The sequence below is a fragment of the Nanorana parkeri genome, unplaced genomic scaffold (assembly GCF_000935625.1).
Source record: "Nanorana parkeri isolate BGI_ZX_2015 unplaced genomic scaffold, ASM93562v1 scaffold1383, whole genome shotgun sequence".
NCBI lineage: Eukaryota > Metazoa > Chordata > Amphibia > Anura > Dicroglossidae > Nanorana > Nanorana parkeri.
In genome coordinates, this window is record NW_017307651.1 from 184,615 (window position 1) to 200,343 (window position 15,729).

Consider the following 15,729-nt stretch of genomic DNA (forward strand, 5'->3'; position numbering starts at 1 on the left):
TCTGGGAACCGTAGTTCTTTGCTCCCACTAAACATTTGTCTTCCAGTGAACTGATTTGCCGTGGCCATTTCCTCCAAAGCAGTGCAAACCTGAGTCAGGTAGCAATCCCAAATCATCAATATCCCCCAGTCAAGTTAAAAAGCAGATAAAATTAACCCAGAGACCAATTCACCATAAATCAATCAGAGGCAATAACAAAAGGACTTTACTGCACTGGTGGTGCTTTCCCTGATCAAATGAAGCAGAAAGGGGGAAGATCAAGCTTATTTCAGTGACTTTTGTAATCTGTTCATGGCCAGTAAAAAATAGGTAACAAAAACAAAATATCAGAATACTTTCATTGAATGGTAAACAACAAAAATCTCATTTTATACTTTAAAAAAGGTTCCAAAATTCTGTCATTGCTTGGGACAAAATGTGACTAAATTTCCAAGCAGAGTGTCCTGGTCCCACATGCTAGAGTCACCTTGTAACAGTTCCATCCAGCAGTTTGTAGAGGTGGAAGATTCAAAGCTGGAGGTGGTGGGTCCATAATTTCTGGCACAACAAACCCTGCTTTCTTCATGTAGCTTACACCAGTTTCTTTGCTTCAAAGAAACTTTTAAGATGCCTCATCTGCCAAATTCCAATAGTCACAAGTATCAGAGTCTGGGCAATGGACCACCACAAAACACGTTGGTTGGTGCTTTCACTGGTCTGACGGAACCTTTCCTCCCGCCACTAAATGAGAAAAATAGAAAGTTAGTAACATTGACGCCTTGGTTTATTTACAAATAACAGAACTCATTTAGGGAAATGCTCATGCTCTCTGTAAACGGATTACAGGACATGTTTAGCTCTGTGTTTTTCAGTGTAAATGGTAACTCCTTCAGTATTTTAACAATAAAAAAATGCAAAGCAATACTCAACAACTTCTCATGATCCAGCACTGCCCTTCTCCATGGTCCAGTACCAGTCTTTGGGATTAAATTGGGCATTAAAGAAGTTGTATTGTGTCCATCGCGCACCCTACATGCTTGCCCACTGTTCATGCAGGGTTCTGTAGGGCCTTAGTTCTCAACTGTTGGGTCGCCGCATGTCTTCCGCTTTTCTAGACGAGAGGCTTGTCTGCTTCCCCCCAGCGGAGCACTGTCAGTTATCATGTCAAGCAGCCATTCAAAATATGCTGCCCAGCACCGAGTGTCAGATTCAGGTGGGCTGGGGCTATGGCCGCGAGGGAGCTCCATACATACGTGCATTGCTTACAGCTCCCTTGCGTGTCCTGTAGAGATGCCTGGACCGGAGTTACATCACAATCTGGCTCTCGGCACCTCTACAGGGCACGCAAGGGAGCTGTACAAACAATGCACATATGGATGGAACTCAGTCACAGTTCAGCAGCCCACACTGGATCCCAAGCTGAGAATCCACTCCAGTTCTCATAAGGTAGGGAGACTGGGTGGACCTAAAAAAAAAAAAAAATGTAATGTTTTTTGGAGTGTGTATGAGATTCTGTCTGTGGTTGTGTATGTCTGTCAGTGTTTTTGAGGGCCTGTTCACACTAGTACAGTGTGTTAATTGCATAATACCGTGCAATTAACGCACTGTACCATGCAATCGCAACTACCGTGAATTCTGGTGTGGGAGGTGTGTTGGGTTGCCGTTCAATGCCCCAAATGCACCTCCCACCCTCGTGTGCCCGCAGTGGAACGCGTGGTACCCTAATTTTGTGCATTCCATTGCAGTGAGACTGGGGTCACGACCTAATGACCAAGGACAAATGTGGGTCCTGAGGTTACACAGGTTGAGAACCACTGCTGTAGGGGACTGGTGGATGGCACCACAACCATAGTAAGATACAGATATATAACCAGCACACATTAACACAAGGATAATTTGGTCTTTGATTTGCATAAAGCAACAGGCATCACAATCCGACAAAGCGTCATTAGGATAAATTGAGATCTGGTAAGGCCTTCTGGTTTTAAATGAAAGAACTCCAGCTTGTAGACAATGTAACCCCTGCACTGCAAAGGTTAACTGCTCATTTGTCTCTAGGGGTGATAAAGAAATACTCACCCAATCCCCTGTCCCGCTTGGATGGTAGACCAGTCCCCGCAGACTCTTCTCCTCCAGGCTCTGGCGGTCTAAGGACCTGCAACGTCATCACTTCTTATACAAAAGTGTGTTAGATGTGAAGACGCTGAAGGACAATCCACTGCCAGAGTGGAGGGGGCAGAGAAGCGAGCAGTCACTGCCGCAGGATTGAGGATCAAGTGAGTATTTCTTCTTTACGATCGCCCCTAGAGAAAAATGAGCAGTGTGGGGGTAGCCCCACTGCAAGGGTTAATTTTTCTACAGTCTGGGAGTTTCTTTAAACAGCTCACAAGAATTAATTGGTAAGGAGACACCACTGACTTTTTAATGCTATTGCGATCTCCTCATCTGGAAACCTAAGTGCAAGTTATCTTTTTCTTTTATTCTTTTGGATAATCCCTGTGCAAGTAAGGTTCCCATCTTGCTGTTGAAGAGAGGTATTTACCATCTGTGTTACCACAAAAAAATCATCTGGAGAGGTCAAGCTTGTTATATTAAGAAAACAAAGTTACGCAAGCTAAATAAGCAAAAAAACAAACAAAAAAAGTGTGGTTATTTTCTTACTCTTTGGTAATTCTGCTCCTTCTGAATCTGTTCCACTTGCTCTATCAGTTGTCGCACACGTAGCTGTAGCTCGCTTAGTTTGTCTTTGGCAGCAATCTGGGCATAATCATTGGTATGTTCCCCAACCTGGATGTCAAGGTGAACCCTCTGCAGAGAAAAACACACATTTCAGAAGTGTTGAAACATGCCATATGGGCAAAAGGTGGTTTCAAGGGCACAAAGTAAACAAGTACAGTCAAGAAGCACTGGCTAGCAGTCAAGCGCAATGAACAAATTCATATGCTGTTCACAGTCACGTCTAAACATTTTAAATCCAAAATAAATACTTAAGCAAATGAAAAAGTAACAGGGTGCTAGATTATATTGCCATGATTGCACATAGACTGGATAGCAGAAAAGTTATTAACTTGGGTTTCGGATGTCATAAAGGCGCCCATACACAGATCGAATCACAGGAAGAACAAAGACCCTGAACAAGGAGGATGAAAACCTGGTCATCATAAAACCCTTTCTCTTTGCTCCACATAGCTAGATCTTACAAAAAGATGTGTATCTAAATCAGTTACGAGATCTGCATACATGTACCTTGTGTTGTAGTATAATTATACAGGATTTATATAGCGCCAACAATTTGCGCAGCGCTTACTTTGTACTTTCAAATGTAAGAAATGCTCCCCTTGAAATACATGCCAACTGCATCACTTGTTTCCAAACTTACACCGAAGCTAGGATCCTGATCAAACACTTTCCTCGACTGCGGTCAAAGTAATAGAACTTGGTCAAGAGTGTATTTGGATAGAGAAGAAGAGGAGCACCTGGTCAGGGGATATACTGTATGCACTCCCTTTTACACTAACAGCCCCATACACAAGTGGTTTACATGACTAGTACAAATAGACTTAGGAACTATTAAATACATTTTAGTACAAAATGAATACAACACTGGATTATATGTGTAGCTCTTATATCTGTCTACAGTTACAAATAATAGATAATTTATAGGCAATGTGTGAAACCAATCAATTAATTGCTAATGCTATCTGGCAAACACTGCAATTGTGCGGAAGAGGGTTTTTTTTTCTCGTATTATACTCGAAGCAGGTTTCACACAGCTATTTCCTGAAGCCGGTACTGTGCAACTTCCTCTCCTCTTTCTGCATGCTTTATCTCCTATCGAGACTGACTGGTGGCTGTGAGAGTTCTTGGTACTGTCACTTTTCTACATCCGGCTTTCTGCATGCGAGATAAAGTAAATTACTGTGACTGTTTGGAAATACCCTTTCTGCATTACACAAAAGCAAGGAGGTCCCAACTGTTGCTGATCACATTATGAAACTACAAACCAAAAAGAGAATTCAAACCGCACTAAATAAGATTCCTTTGGTTTCAGTCCTTTTTAAGTACCCTCATTATTGTTTCAATATGAAGGGAGAGAGTTGTTGACGCCCAAACACATTGGCTGTTTTTCCTTTGTAATTGAATTAAAGACTCTTAGGATATTTTTCATCTGGTTGGGCTGGCACGCATGTTGCCTACACTCTAAACTTCTTCAGTGTACCCACCAAAGGAGACCCAATATGCTGTTGGAGCCCCTTACCAGAGCCAAACTTCCGTGGAAAACTTTGGTGCATTTGGACTTTTGAATGAGCATTAAGATCACAGTGCCTCTTAAATATTTAGATTTAATTTACAAGTTTGACTGCAGTGTAACTTTGTCTTGTTATGATCAATGGAAATGAAAGGTCTCCAGAAAAATAATGGTTAAGAACTTTTTGTTTCAGGTCAAGCTGTCTAACACAAAATAACTTACACTATATTACCAAAAGTATTGGGACGCATGCCTTTACACGCACATGAACTCTAAAGGCATCCCAGTCTTAGTCCTTTGGGTTCAATATTGAGTTGGCCCACCCTTTGCCGCTATAACAGCTTCAACTCTTCTGGGAAGGCGTCCACAAGGATTAGGAGTGTGTCTATGGGAATGTTTGACCATTCTTCCAGAAGCGCATTTGTGAGGTCAGGTACTGATGTTGGATGAGAAGGCCTGGCTCACAGTCTCCGCTCTAATTCATCCCAAAGGTGTTCTATCGGGTTGAGGTCAGGACTCTGTGCAGGCCAGTCAAGTTCTTCCACCTCAAACTCGCTCATCCATGTCTTTATGGACCTTGCTTTGTGCACTGGTGCGTGTCATGTTGCAACAGGAAGGAGCCATCCCCAAACTGTTCCCACAAAGTTGGGAGCATGAAATTGTCCAACATGTCTTGGTATGCTGATGCCTTAAGAGTTCCCTTCACTGGAACTAAGGGGCCAAGCCCAACCCCTGAAAAACAACCCCACACCATAATCTCCTCTCCACCAAACTTTACACTTGGCACAATGCAGACAGGCAAGTACCGTTCTCCTGGCAACCGCCAAACCCAAACACATCCATCAGATTGCCAGACAGAGAAGCGTGATTCATCATTTCAAAGAACACGTCTCCACTTCTCTAGAGTCCAGTGGCGGCGTGCTTTACACCACTGCATCCGACGCTTTGCATTGCACTTGGTGATGTAAGGCTTGGATGCAGCTGCTCGGCCATGGAAACCCATTCCATGAAGCTCTCTACACACTGTTGTTGTGCCAATCTGAAGGACACAAGAATTTTGGAGGTCTGTAGCTATTGACTCTGCAGACAGTTGGCTACTTCTGTGCACTTAAGCATGCGCTGACCCTGCTCTGTCATTTTACGTGGCCTACCGCTTCGTGGCTGAGTTGCTGTTGCTCCCACTTTGTTATAATACCACTAACAGTTGACTGTGGAGTATTTAGTAGCAAGGAAATTTCATGGAACACCTGAATCCAATAATTTGGAGGGGTGTCCCAATACTTTTGGTAATATAGTGTATATGCAAGCACAGAGCAGCAACAGAACCTGGGAGACAAAGTACTTTATGAAGGAAGTGACTGAGTTAGAAATTAGTCAGGTTTATATTGCTGTCTGTGACTCCTTTGGGGAGATTCAGTTTCACCTTCTAGTCTAGTGACTGCTATCACAAGGGCAGAAAGTAAAGAGAAATCTGAAATGTAGAGATCACTGGAAGTGGAATAGATGGGAAATCTCCAACAGGGATCCCTGTTGGAGACCACGGTGTTTGTACTGTTAATGTAATCAAGTAAAATATTCCGAGCAATAATGCATATACAAAAAGTTAGAGACATATAACCCTTTTGCATTATTAACAAAGTAAACCAATGTTCTATGGCTCTCATCTTTGACCAACTGGTTCTGAAAATCCCTGCAATGGTTATTGTTAGGGATGCACCAATATATCGGCCGTCAAAACATATTGACCGAAAATGGCATAATGCCGAAAGTGCCATTTTCCTGCCGATACAACCACGCATCCCAGGTTTCTTTCCTCCCCGCTGGGTGCTGCTCTGTGTCCCAGCGGGGAGAAGAGAAAGTGACAGCTGGCCGAGCGCTGCGGCCTATCACAGTCCGGCAGATCGGTGTGGGGGCGGAGACAGCGCTGTCACAGGCGGCTGGGCTTTCCTCTCTATACCGCTCGATCAGCCTCCTGTGACAGCGTGTCAGAGAGAAGAGCAAGGTACACACACTCAGCGATCAGTGATGATCAGTTTGTACATAATTCAGGATATGGTATGTTAACTATATCCTCAATTATGAATGAATGGGAGTGATCTACATCACCTCCTGTTCAGTCATAGTTGTAGTTATAGTAAACAAACAATGTTCTCATGTTATCAATGAACAGGAAAACTCAGATGATTCCTGTTCATTGATAACAGGGGATACAGAAAAAGAGATTGAGGACTTTGTGTTCTCAATCTCTTTTTCTATTTTAAAAGGGAAATATCAGGGGTCTGTTTAGACCCCTAATATTTCCCTGAAGCCCGTAAAAGTAAAGTAAAAAATACAAATATTTAATTAAAAAAATGAAATAAAAACAAAAAGTTTATAAAAAATAAAATAAATTTGAAAAATTTGAAAAAATAAAAAACATTTTCAGTATCGGTTTCGGCCTGACTTTTTTTATTTAGTTTTCGTTTTTAAAATTTCCATTTCGGTGCACCTCTAGTTATTGTGTCTATTACAGAGTTCCCAATACTTACCAGCATGCCACCGGCAAAGAGGGAGAATTTTGTAGAGTTAGAATGTAGGCATATCTGATGTTCTCCTGGTGTGTGTGATGTAAAGATGAAGCGTCCTTCTGAGCCATACTGCCGAGATAGAATGACCTAGGAAGGAAGAATTGGTGCCGAATTAAAAAAAAGGTCATTTTTATAGCTACAGTTCAAAAACAAATTTAGAATGATGTACTCACCTTATCATCCGGATCCTTCACCTCTACAAGCATGCCAAGTCCTGGTGTTGCTGGCATATACTCTTCTCTCTGTTTGTCATACAACTGGGTGCGGTAATTGCCTGCAGTGACATAAAGAGACATCTGTCTATATGTATACTTTGCAAGACAAAATCATGCGCCGGTTATTAACAGATAAGATAAGACAAAAGTGGAGAGAATGGCTATTCAAAATGTATGCATATGATCTCCAACAGATGTGTTTTCTTTTGTCTTCTGCTGAATATCAGAAGCTACCCAATGTCGCAATCTGATTGTACAAACTTCTTACAATCTCCTTTAGATCAGGAAGGCAATCTCAACACAACAGGGGTAGGCAACCTTGACAGCCCAGCTGCGCTGAAACTGCCGATACCATCATGCCCCTGGATCTGGAATTCATTCTTGTGACTGTCAGAGTCTTGCAATGCCTACCCCTGCACTACATGGTCATTGGTTAATCAAAAGGACACATTATAAAATCAGACTGCATAATGCGCAGCCAGTTCAACAAACTAACAACAAAAACTACAATTTGACAATATTCCCTGCACTTGTCCCAAGTGCAGAAGTTTTCTAATTAGGGATGCACTGAAATTTCGGCCAAAAAATTGTACTTTGGGCACAAGGCCAAAAGTACCATAACAGCCAAAAATTCAGTGCATCTCTAGACCGGTGCCCAGCACCGAGGAGAGAAGCTAAAATGCTGATCGGGGCGGTGCAGGGAGGAGACAGCTGTCACAGGAGGCTAAGCTTTCCTCCTGCACCATCAGACTAAACCGGAGCTCCTCCGAAAACCGGAAGCTCCTTCCGCCGCCACTCGGTCACCTGCAAGTAAGCATGGGAATGGGTGGGTTGCTGTGACATCATCTGAGTCTTAACATCACCTTCACAGTAAAGTCTGTCTGTAAAATCTGCCTTTTTAAGTTAAAACGGTATTAAACTCCATATGTGCTTGTTCAATTTGACCCCTTTCCCCCTACTATTGTTTTTTTCAGGGTGCAGCCTATATGTGAACTCTCTATACTTGGGGCTATACTTTGCCCCAAAGTCTCTGATCTCTAGTATCTCTACATCTAAATATATGCTACTTTTCCTTGACTGGGACTCATGTCAGAAACAAAAATGGAAACCCATCTCACAAATCCTTGTAGCAACCAGCTAAGTAATTAATCAGCAGAATTCAAAACGCATTCTTCCCTCCTTTTTATAAAAAAAAATAAACTACATTCTGGATAGTTAAATACATTTTAAAAAAACTATCATTGCTAAAATGCCATTGATCAAAGAAACCAGATGATCCTGTATTAAAAAGTGATTATTTCCAAAAACCCACTCTTCTGTGATCATTTTCTGGGTGCATTGCTGCAATTTTGGATTTAATAAAAAAACAAAAACCTTTCATTGCAAAAAGAAAACCTGAAACACTTTGAAATCCATTCCAATAAATATATTATGACGGGGTGTGTCAAACATCATGAGTAGCTCAAGTTGCACTCCTGCAGCAGACAAGTGCTCCAAGAAACATGATTTGCTCTCAACTACAACCAAGCTTTGATAGCATTACAGGCAGCATAGCCGAGGCCTCAACTTCACCTTTCATTAAAAATACTAAAATCCTATTTATTAATTTGAATATTTATATTGCGCCGACAATATACGCAGCGCTTTACATAAAGCCCATGCACATCAGTCCCTGCCCTCAATCTAAGCTAACTATGTCACATGCATATGTACATGCTAGTGCCAATTTACCTACCAGTAAGTCTCTGGAGTGTGGGAAGAACCCAGAGTACCCAGAGGAAACCCACACAAGCCCAGGGAGAACATGCAAACTCCTTGCAGATTGTGTCCTGGCCAGGATTCGAACCAGGGACCCACAGTGCTGCCAGGCAAAAGTGGTAACCACTACTCCAATCCTAATGTCCAGCATGTGAACACGTACCCTCAGCTATGTGTTCCTCCGGAATAAATGTCCAGCATCATTTAGAAGGAGAACGCCAAGAAAAACTTTTCTTAACCCTTGCAGTGGAGCTACCTGCGCACTGCAAGGGATAAGTGCTCCAAGGTAACGAACTAGGGACCCCTAGTGCTGCCAGGCAAAAGTGGTAACCACTACACCAATCCTAATGTCCAGCATGTGAACACGTACCCTCAGCTATGTGTTCCTCCGGAATAAATGTCCAGCATCATTTAGAAGGAGAACGCCAAGAAAAACTTTTCTTAACCCTTGCAGTGGAGCTACCTGCGCACTGCAAGGGATAAGTGCTCCAAGGTGCTACAACAGAAGTTATAATCAACCAATCCTTCGAGCCGCCCAGCTGTCACAGCGCTGCCTCAGTCTGTCTCCTACGTTCCAATGGTTGTATGCCCATTAGCATCCTTATGTTCAATACAGTGTATTGGATGTAATGACTTGAGGATCCTTAAGGTGCCCATACACGGTGTGAGTTTCATCTAGTTCTTGAAAAACTGGCCAACATTCACACAGTGGATGCTGCTGTTGGCACCCTTTCAGCCGGCATCCCTCAATCAGCCAAAAGGAATCTTCATACAAACAGAGCCAGCAGCCAATGAGCTGCCGACCCTGTTCGGGAATTCTGACAGCGGCTGCTGTCAGAATACAAAAGAAACAGCGGGGATTACTCAATCAACGTGCTTGTAGCGTTGATGGAGGAGTTGGCTCTATTTTTTTAAATTCACCCCTAGGGTTGAACAAAAAAAAAAAACAACGGAGAAGTGGACGGCCAGTTTTACACCGCTGCACTGGAGGGGAAGCGAGGCTGGAAGGACCAGTCGAAGAGCAAGCTGGCTCAGAGGATCAGTGGAATACAAGTTGTTATTCTAGCACCTAGATGGCACAGCAAGGGTTAAGAAATGTTTCTGCCCAGAGTTATTTAACCCCAGGCCATCATGGACATGCTTCCTGGAGTCACGCATCCCGCTGTAAAGAAGATGAAGAACCCAGCATGTCTCCAGAGTGACCTGAAGACTACAGAAAAAAGGTATGCATGTAAAAAGAAAGCAGAGAGTTACCCAAAAGGTTGGGTTGGACTTTTGAGAACAACTATACTGAGGCTGTAACTGATGACCAGAAATCTAGCCCTCATGCTGGCCCTCTGGCTTCAATACTTAAAGTAAATTTGATAAGTAAATTTAGAGTGGCTCTGCCCTTGGCCACACAGCCGCATTCTCTATTAACAGCGATCTGTGACCACAAAGACTACAAGTCCCATTTGCCACCATGGCAGGAGACAGCAGATTGCACTGACATTTGTAGTCCATTGTTTACTTCCTCCAGCCCCATTTACAGAGGGTCTGGATCTCTGTACAGACCAGGGGCTGAGCCATGCAGGAGCCCAACAATTGCATTGGTGATGCACTGATTGTGGCTGCAATGCTCTGCAGGCTTCAATGGAAAAACATAACGAATGAGCATTATTTATTATTGTTGGTTCATTTATTACATTTTGGGGTTTTTCTAAAGGTGGACTATGCTTCTAAATCTCCGAGCTGGAACAAGCATGGAGATAACATTAGAATTTCCTCCTCTGCATACTGGTGACTGAAATGATTGATGCCATGGGGCAATCACTTCCACAATGAGGAGGTCACTAATGGCAGCGTCCATATTATCTTAATCCAGCTTACATGGCCATCCTCCCTTGAATGGCAGCTGTAGGCGGAAAGTTCCTGTTCCTGTGTAACCTAAGCCCTCTCATAGACATACATTCGATCACCATTTCCCTGCAGTAGGCAACACACACTAGGAAGGAATATGGCAGATCGCAGCCCCGGGTGCCTCACCTATCACCATAGTCTCGTCTGGAATCTCTTCAATGAAACATTTCTTCTCGGTCTCCCCGATGTGGAAATACAAGGAGGACACCGGGCCCAGACAAGCGGCCAAAGACAGCAATAACCAGGCGGCAGCCATCTTCAAGCACGGAAGGAGAAGCGGCTCACCGGAAGCTGAGGTATCTTCACACCGGCTGCCACGTCCTCCTGGGTGGCCAATCACAGCCGCCGGGCCCGAGCACTCTGCAGCGGAAGGAGGAGCTTAACGCGGTGACGTCATGCAGCCGAGGAAGTGGATGTGTCAGAAGAGGACGGCATGTAGATTGTGCTCTGACTTCTCATTGTCACCTCAGTTCACTGGAGCCGTTCCAGACACAGACAATACAAGCCGAGAGCAACTTTATCATGTTCATGGCAATGGAGGCTGCTGGACAGGACTACGGTTTTTGTGACGTTACACCTGTTATGAGAGACGCATGGCGCTTAGGTTGCAGGCATCTTGTGAAAATGCTCATTGCCTGGCTGGCCCTGACTTTAGTACTAAGTCAGTGACTTAGAGCAAGCATGCATTGAGTCAAATTAGGGCTATTGATCTGCATACTTGTTTCTGGTAAGTGATGCAGAACATAATTAATAGCTCTATTCACAATAGGGTGAAGAGTTTGGAGAAGTGAACAATCTAGGCCAAAATAGCAGATTTGGAAACATTCTCCAATACAACTCACTTTCCGGTTCAGCTATGTTGTCCTAGATTGTTCACTTCTCCAAACTCTTCACCCTTTTGGGAATAACTGTTAGGCTAGGTTCACACCAGATGCAGATCGCATTGCGGCCGGAGGGCGTGGCTGCGGAGCCATTCACTTCAATGGCCCGTCACGCCCCCTCCTGCCCCAAAAGTGAGCCGGCCGCAATGCCATGCAGTGCGTTCCAGCCAGAATCGGGCCGGAACGCACTGCATCTGGTGTGAACCTAACCTGAGACATTGGGGGTGATTTACTAACCTAAACACACGCACTAAGTGCGTGTGATTTTTGCACAGCAAAACGTATTTATCAACCAAAAAGTCTCACTAATGCCATATATGGAAAAATCGTGCACATGATGCATATATAATGCTGCTTCACAGTTTAGACAAAAATGGTTAGCTCATACATTTACATTCCTGCATTCATCAACGCAAGCAACACAATGTAGAGCTAATTTACACAACATCACCTTGCAATTCATGCAGGGCTTTGCACAACCACCTGCTGGGTGTGTACACACTACAAAGGTGTTTAGATTCCACCCATAGATCATGCTGGGAGGGAACACACTACAGAGGTGTATACATGTTCGTGGCGTGTTTATAAGGTTAGTAAATCAACCCCATTATGTCACATGTTAACATATGTTGCGTTGAAGGCTAATCAAACATTCATGTTATACCCAAATTTAAGGTGTGACTTGAAACAGTCACACCCACGGCCCTGCCCCTTTACTGAATCACTGGGTACTCCCTGCAGCATCTTTGTTTTTTGGGGGTCCCAGGCACATCATTTATTCACAGAACAAGTCAGAAATATATATATATATATAAAAATATAAGACTACAACTGCCACCACCGCAGAGGGACACCTAGAACTCAATGGAGCACAAGTGTGGTGATATCACCACCACTGTAGTATACGGATTACTTCCTCTCGTCTCTGTAACTGAAAGTCCGCACCTTGGTATGGAGCTGGGAGCAACAGTCTGCAGGAGCCTGTGCACTCCAATTCACTGAATGCAGTGTTCTGTAGGCTCCAATGCAAAAATAAATGCACTTTGTTTTATGTCAATTTTTTGCAAAAGGTGGAATTAGCCTTTAAGGAAGCCCGTTCGAATAAATATTTATATATTTATTTATTTTTTCTCTCTCTCTCTCTCTCTCTCTCTATAGAAATTACCTCTCTCTTCCTGTTGTGTCTGCAGGATATGAAGTGAAGGAAAATCTTCCCAACAGGACAACACAGACAGCATACAAAAAAAAAAAAAAAGGAGGGGTTTTAACCCTACTATATCAGAAAAAAAGAAGAAACCTTTTGATTGCAGGCACACTTTAAAAGGAGAACTATGAGGGGAGTGAAAATCACTCATCCTCATAGTTCGAGGCGACCTGTGACAATGACACTGTCACAGGTCGGCTCAATAGATCGGGAAATGAGCGAACACATAGCGTAGCTCACTCACTTCTCGCTCCTGTCCCTGCAGATAGCCCTGACTGTCACTCACGGCTCTGCAGGGATTCCCCCGTCCGATCCTCCAGCGCTGACTGGCGGAACAAACGGGAGAGGGGGCGGGTACAGCTGGCTCTGCCACTAGATAGGTAGAGCCAGCTGTCAGTCACGCAGCTGGGTGGATCTCAACAGTAATGTCGGGATCCGTACCGGCTGCGGCGTCACAGTATACCGCGAGCTGTAGCTCGTGGGTCACGAGAGGACGCTAGTTTGTGTCCTCCCATTACCCTTAGGAGAACTATGGGGAAAAGACTTAACCCCATAGTTCTCCTTTAATGTGTATGTAACCTGTATTGTAACAATGAACTTCTCATATTTGCTTCCTCTGGCTTTGTTAAACTTACCAATAAAAACGGGTTTTGTTACATCTCTTAGAGGAGTGCAAAAATAGCTATTGATTCTCGAAGTGTACAATCAGTCCTACCAGTTCCTATTTTGGGACTACAGAATGTTGTCGGGAATAGGATAGGGCATATAGGATATATGCACACCTAAATGGACAAGGGAAAGCATTTAAAAAAAGACATAATGACTAAGGCTGCATTCACACGTTGGTGTGCATGTTTTACATGCCTTATCATAGATATGAACACATACTGTAGTACATACAGAGTATACTTCAATGCATGTAATAAAGATCACAAATGTGTTGCCTTTGTAATAGCAAAAAAATAGATACCTTTTAGATCCAATGGACTGCCTGTAACAAGAATAAGAGAAAGGGATCAAAAAAGTCTGTTATTTCTAAGCCTATTGGTGTATTTCCACATATTCTATAGCATGTGTATGTGGGCTCCAGGATGTAAACCTATTGTCAAATTTGGAATCAAGACCAGATTAATGAAACTGAACGCATGGAGGACTTGATATTATCAAGCAGGGGTACTCATGACAAGTTGTGGAGAGCTTGTTTTTTTTGGGGGGGGAAATAATTTAAGACCTCCTTGGAGTGTAGTGCTCTCCTGCTCATGAATTTGCAATGGTGTTCATGGATTCTTCAAGCCTGTATAGACGGGTGGCTCTCCTACCACCTTTGCTATTTCTCTGCCCCCCCCAGTGTTATATGTTAACCGTTCATACATTAGGAGGTTATAAGTGACATAGTTACATGGAGAGGGAGACTTACACTGCCCATTCCTAAGTTAAAGCAGGCCATAACATTTAAGCTAATTAGGCCATACATGCCTCGGTCAAGTAGGAATATAAGGCTTCTGTGACTAGTATCATCTAACTTTGTAGAAAAGTTCATGCTGATCCATCCTAAAACCAATTACCATTAGTAGTACACTTTGAAACAAGGGCATGTTGGCTTTACCACACATTTACTCTTTAGGATTAGCAGACAGCCTAAGATTTTGGAAGAGCCCAGGCCTGTCACCAGCAGAGCCAACATCCACGTTTCACATAAAACCTAACCCTTGAGGTAACCACCCAAAATGCAACAGTGCCTGCCAAGGATGAAAAATACAGCCAACTGTGCTAGGACACCTGAAAGCTCACCACCAAGGCTCCAGGTCACAGACAGACCCCAGAGAAAACAAAAAGAAATGTACAGCAGGACATACAAGCTTACCTGCATTTTGCTGGTGCCACAGACACCGGTCACAACTGGAGATGCTGTTTGCCCCTGAATTATTCATAGCAGGGGATACAGCAGAGCAAAGCTCCCAAAATGGCCTTCACCATTCCTAGAAGGCTTGGCTGGAAGAGACATCAGTAGGCCTCACCCTCCTCCCCCTGCACCAAGAACTGCAGGCAACATTACCACACTCGGAATTGGTACCCGGCACCACTGGTCAAGTGAACTCAGCCTTGCACATACCCAGCAGGGACATTCTCTTAGTGTTGCCCGAAGGAAACCACACCAACCCAGGCCGCTTCACAAAATGGAAAAAAGTTGCTTTCCAGTACCAGATTTCCCCAGGCTCTGAAAAAGCCATGGGCCCAGACCTCTTCCTGCCTATAAAAAAAAGAGGGGACTGAGGGGGCAAAGATGAACAAGAGTCCCACTATCAAGAAGGGTAAAGCAAAAGGTGGAGTAGTGCAGCTGAGAATACTGAGCCAAGCCTTCTTCCACCAAGTTGGATGAAACTGACCAGTTCAGGAGGACTTCCCTTTACAGTTTTTGGTGATGCATTTCCTGTTGGAGGAGATACCTACCTCAGGCTGTCCTAGAAGATGATCTGGTAAAATACAACCCTGTCAGGCAACATATTCAGGCCCTGGGATGACCATTGCATATAGGATATACAACTTATTCCAGTATCAGCCCCCAGTCTGCTGAAGGTACTATGAAGACACAGCTGCACATTGATAAGTGATCATTGGCTCTCCCCTTCTGTAAACATGTTCTATACACTCCAGCACAGGCCAAATGGTCCTTACCGTGCAGGGGTTTATAGAACGGTGACGTAAAGATAGATTTAGATACGAACACTCACTGAATTCACTGGTGTATTTTCTTCAGTTTTAAGCACTTGCTTCTATAGTATCCAGTGGTTATTCAGGTTGGGACGTTTGCTTTTTGCTTGGTAGAAACCAGACTGCTAATCATTTTAAGATGGCCAGAAATGCAGGATGGAGTGTCATTGTGTTCAGTTTTTGCAAGACTGTGCTGTGACATCTAAAAAAATGTTATAGCAGGTGAGATGCAGAAACCCAATGCCAGAACTTCCAATGGCATGTG

General features: G+C 43.7%; 1 protein-coding gene across 2 annotated transcripts; it reads right to left on the reverse strand.

Moving 5' to 3' along the window:
• Nucleotides 1–10,973, reverse strand: TMED9 (transmembrane p24 trafficking protein 9). 2 transcript variants are annotated; one of them, XM_018569728.1, is made up of 5 exons: nt 10,794–10,973; nt 6,969–7,069; nt 6,757–6,882; nt 2,641–2,787; nt 1–696 (listed from the first exon to the last, which is right to left on the reverse strand). In XM_018569728.1, the coding sequence occupies exons 1-5, from the start codon at nt 10,921–10,923 to the stop codon at nt 571–573; spliced, it is 630 nt and encodes a 209-aa protein (XP_018425230.1). In that variant the 5' UTR covers nt 10,924–10,973; the 3' UTR covers nt 1–570. The 2 variants fall into 2 exon arrangements, with proteins under 2 accessions (XP_018425230.1, XP_018425229.1); XM_018569727.1 differs by having other exon boundaries at nt 1–720; nt 10,794–10,971.
• Nucleotides 10,974–15,729: the final 4,756 nt, after the last annotated feature.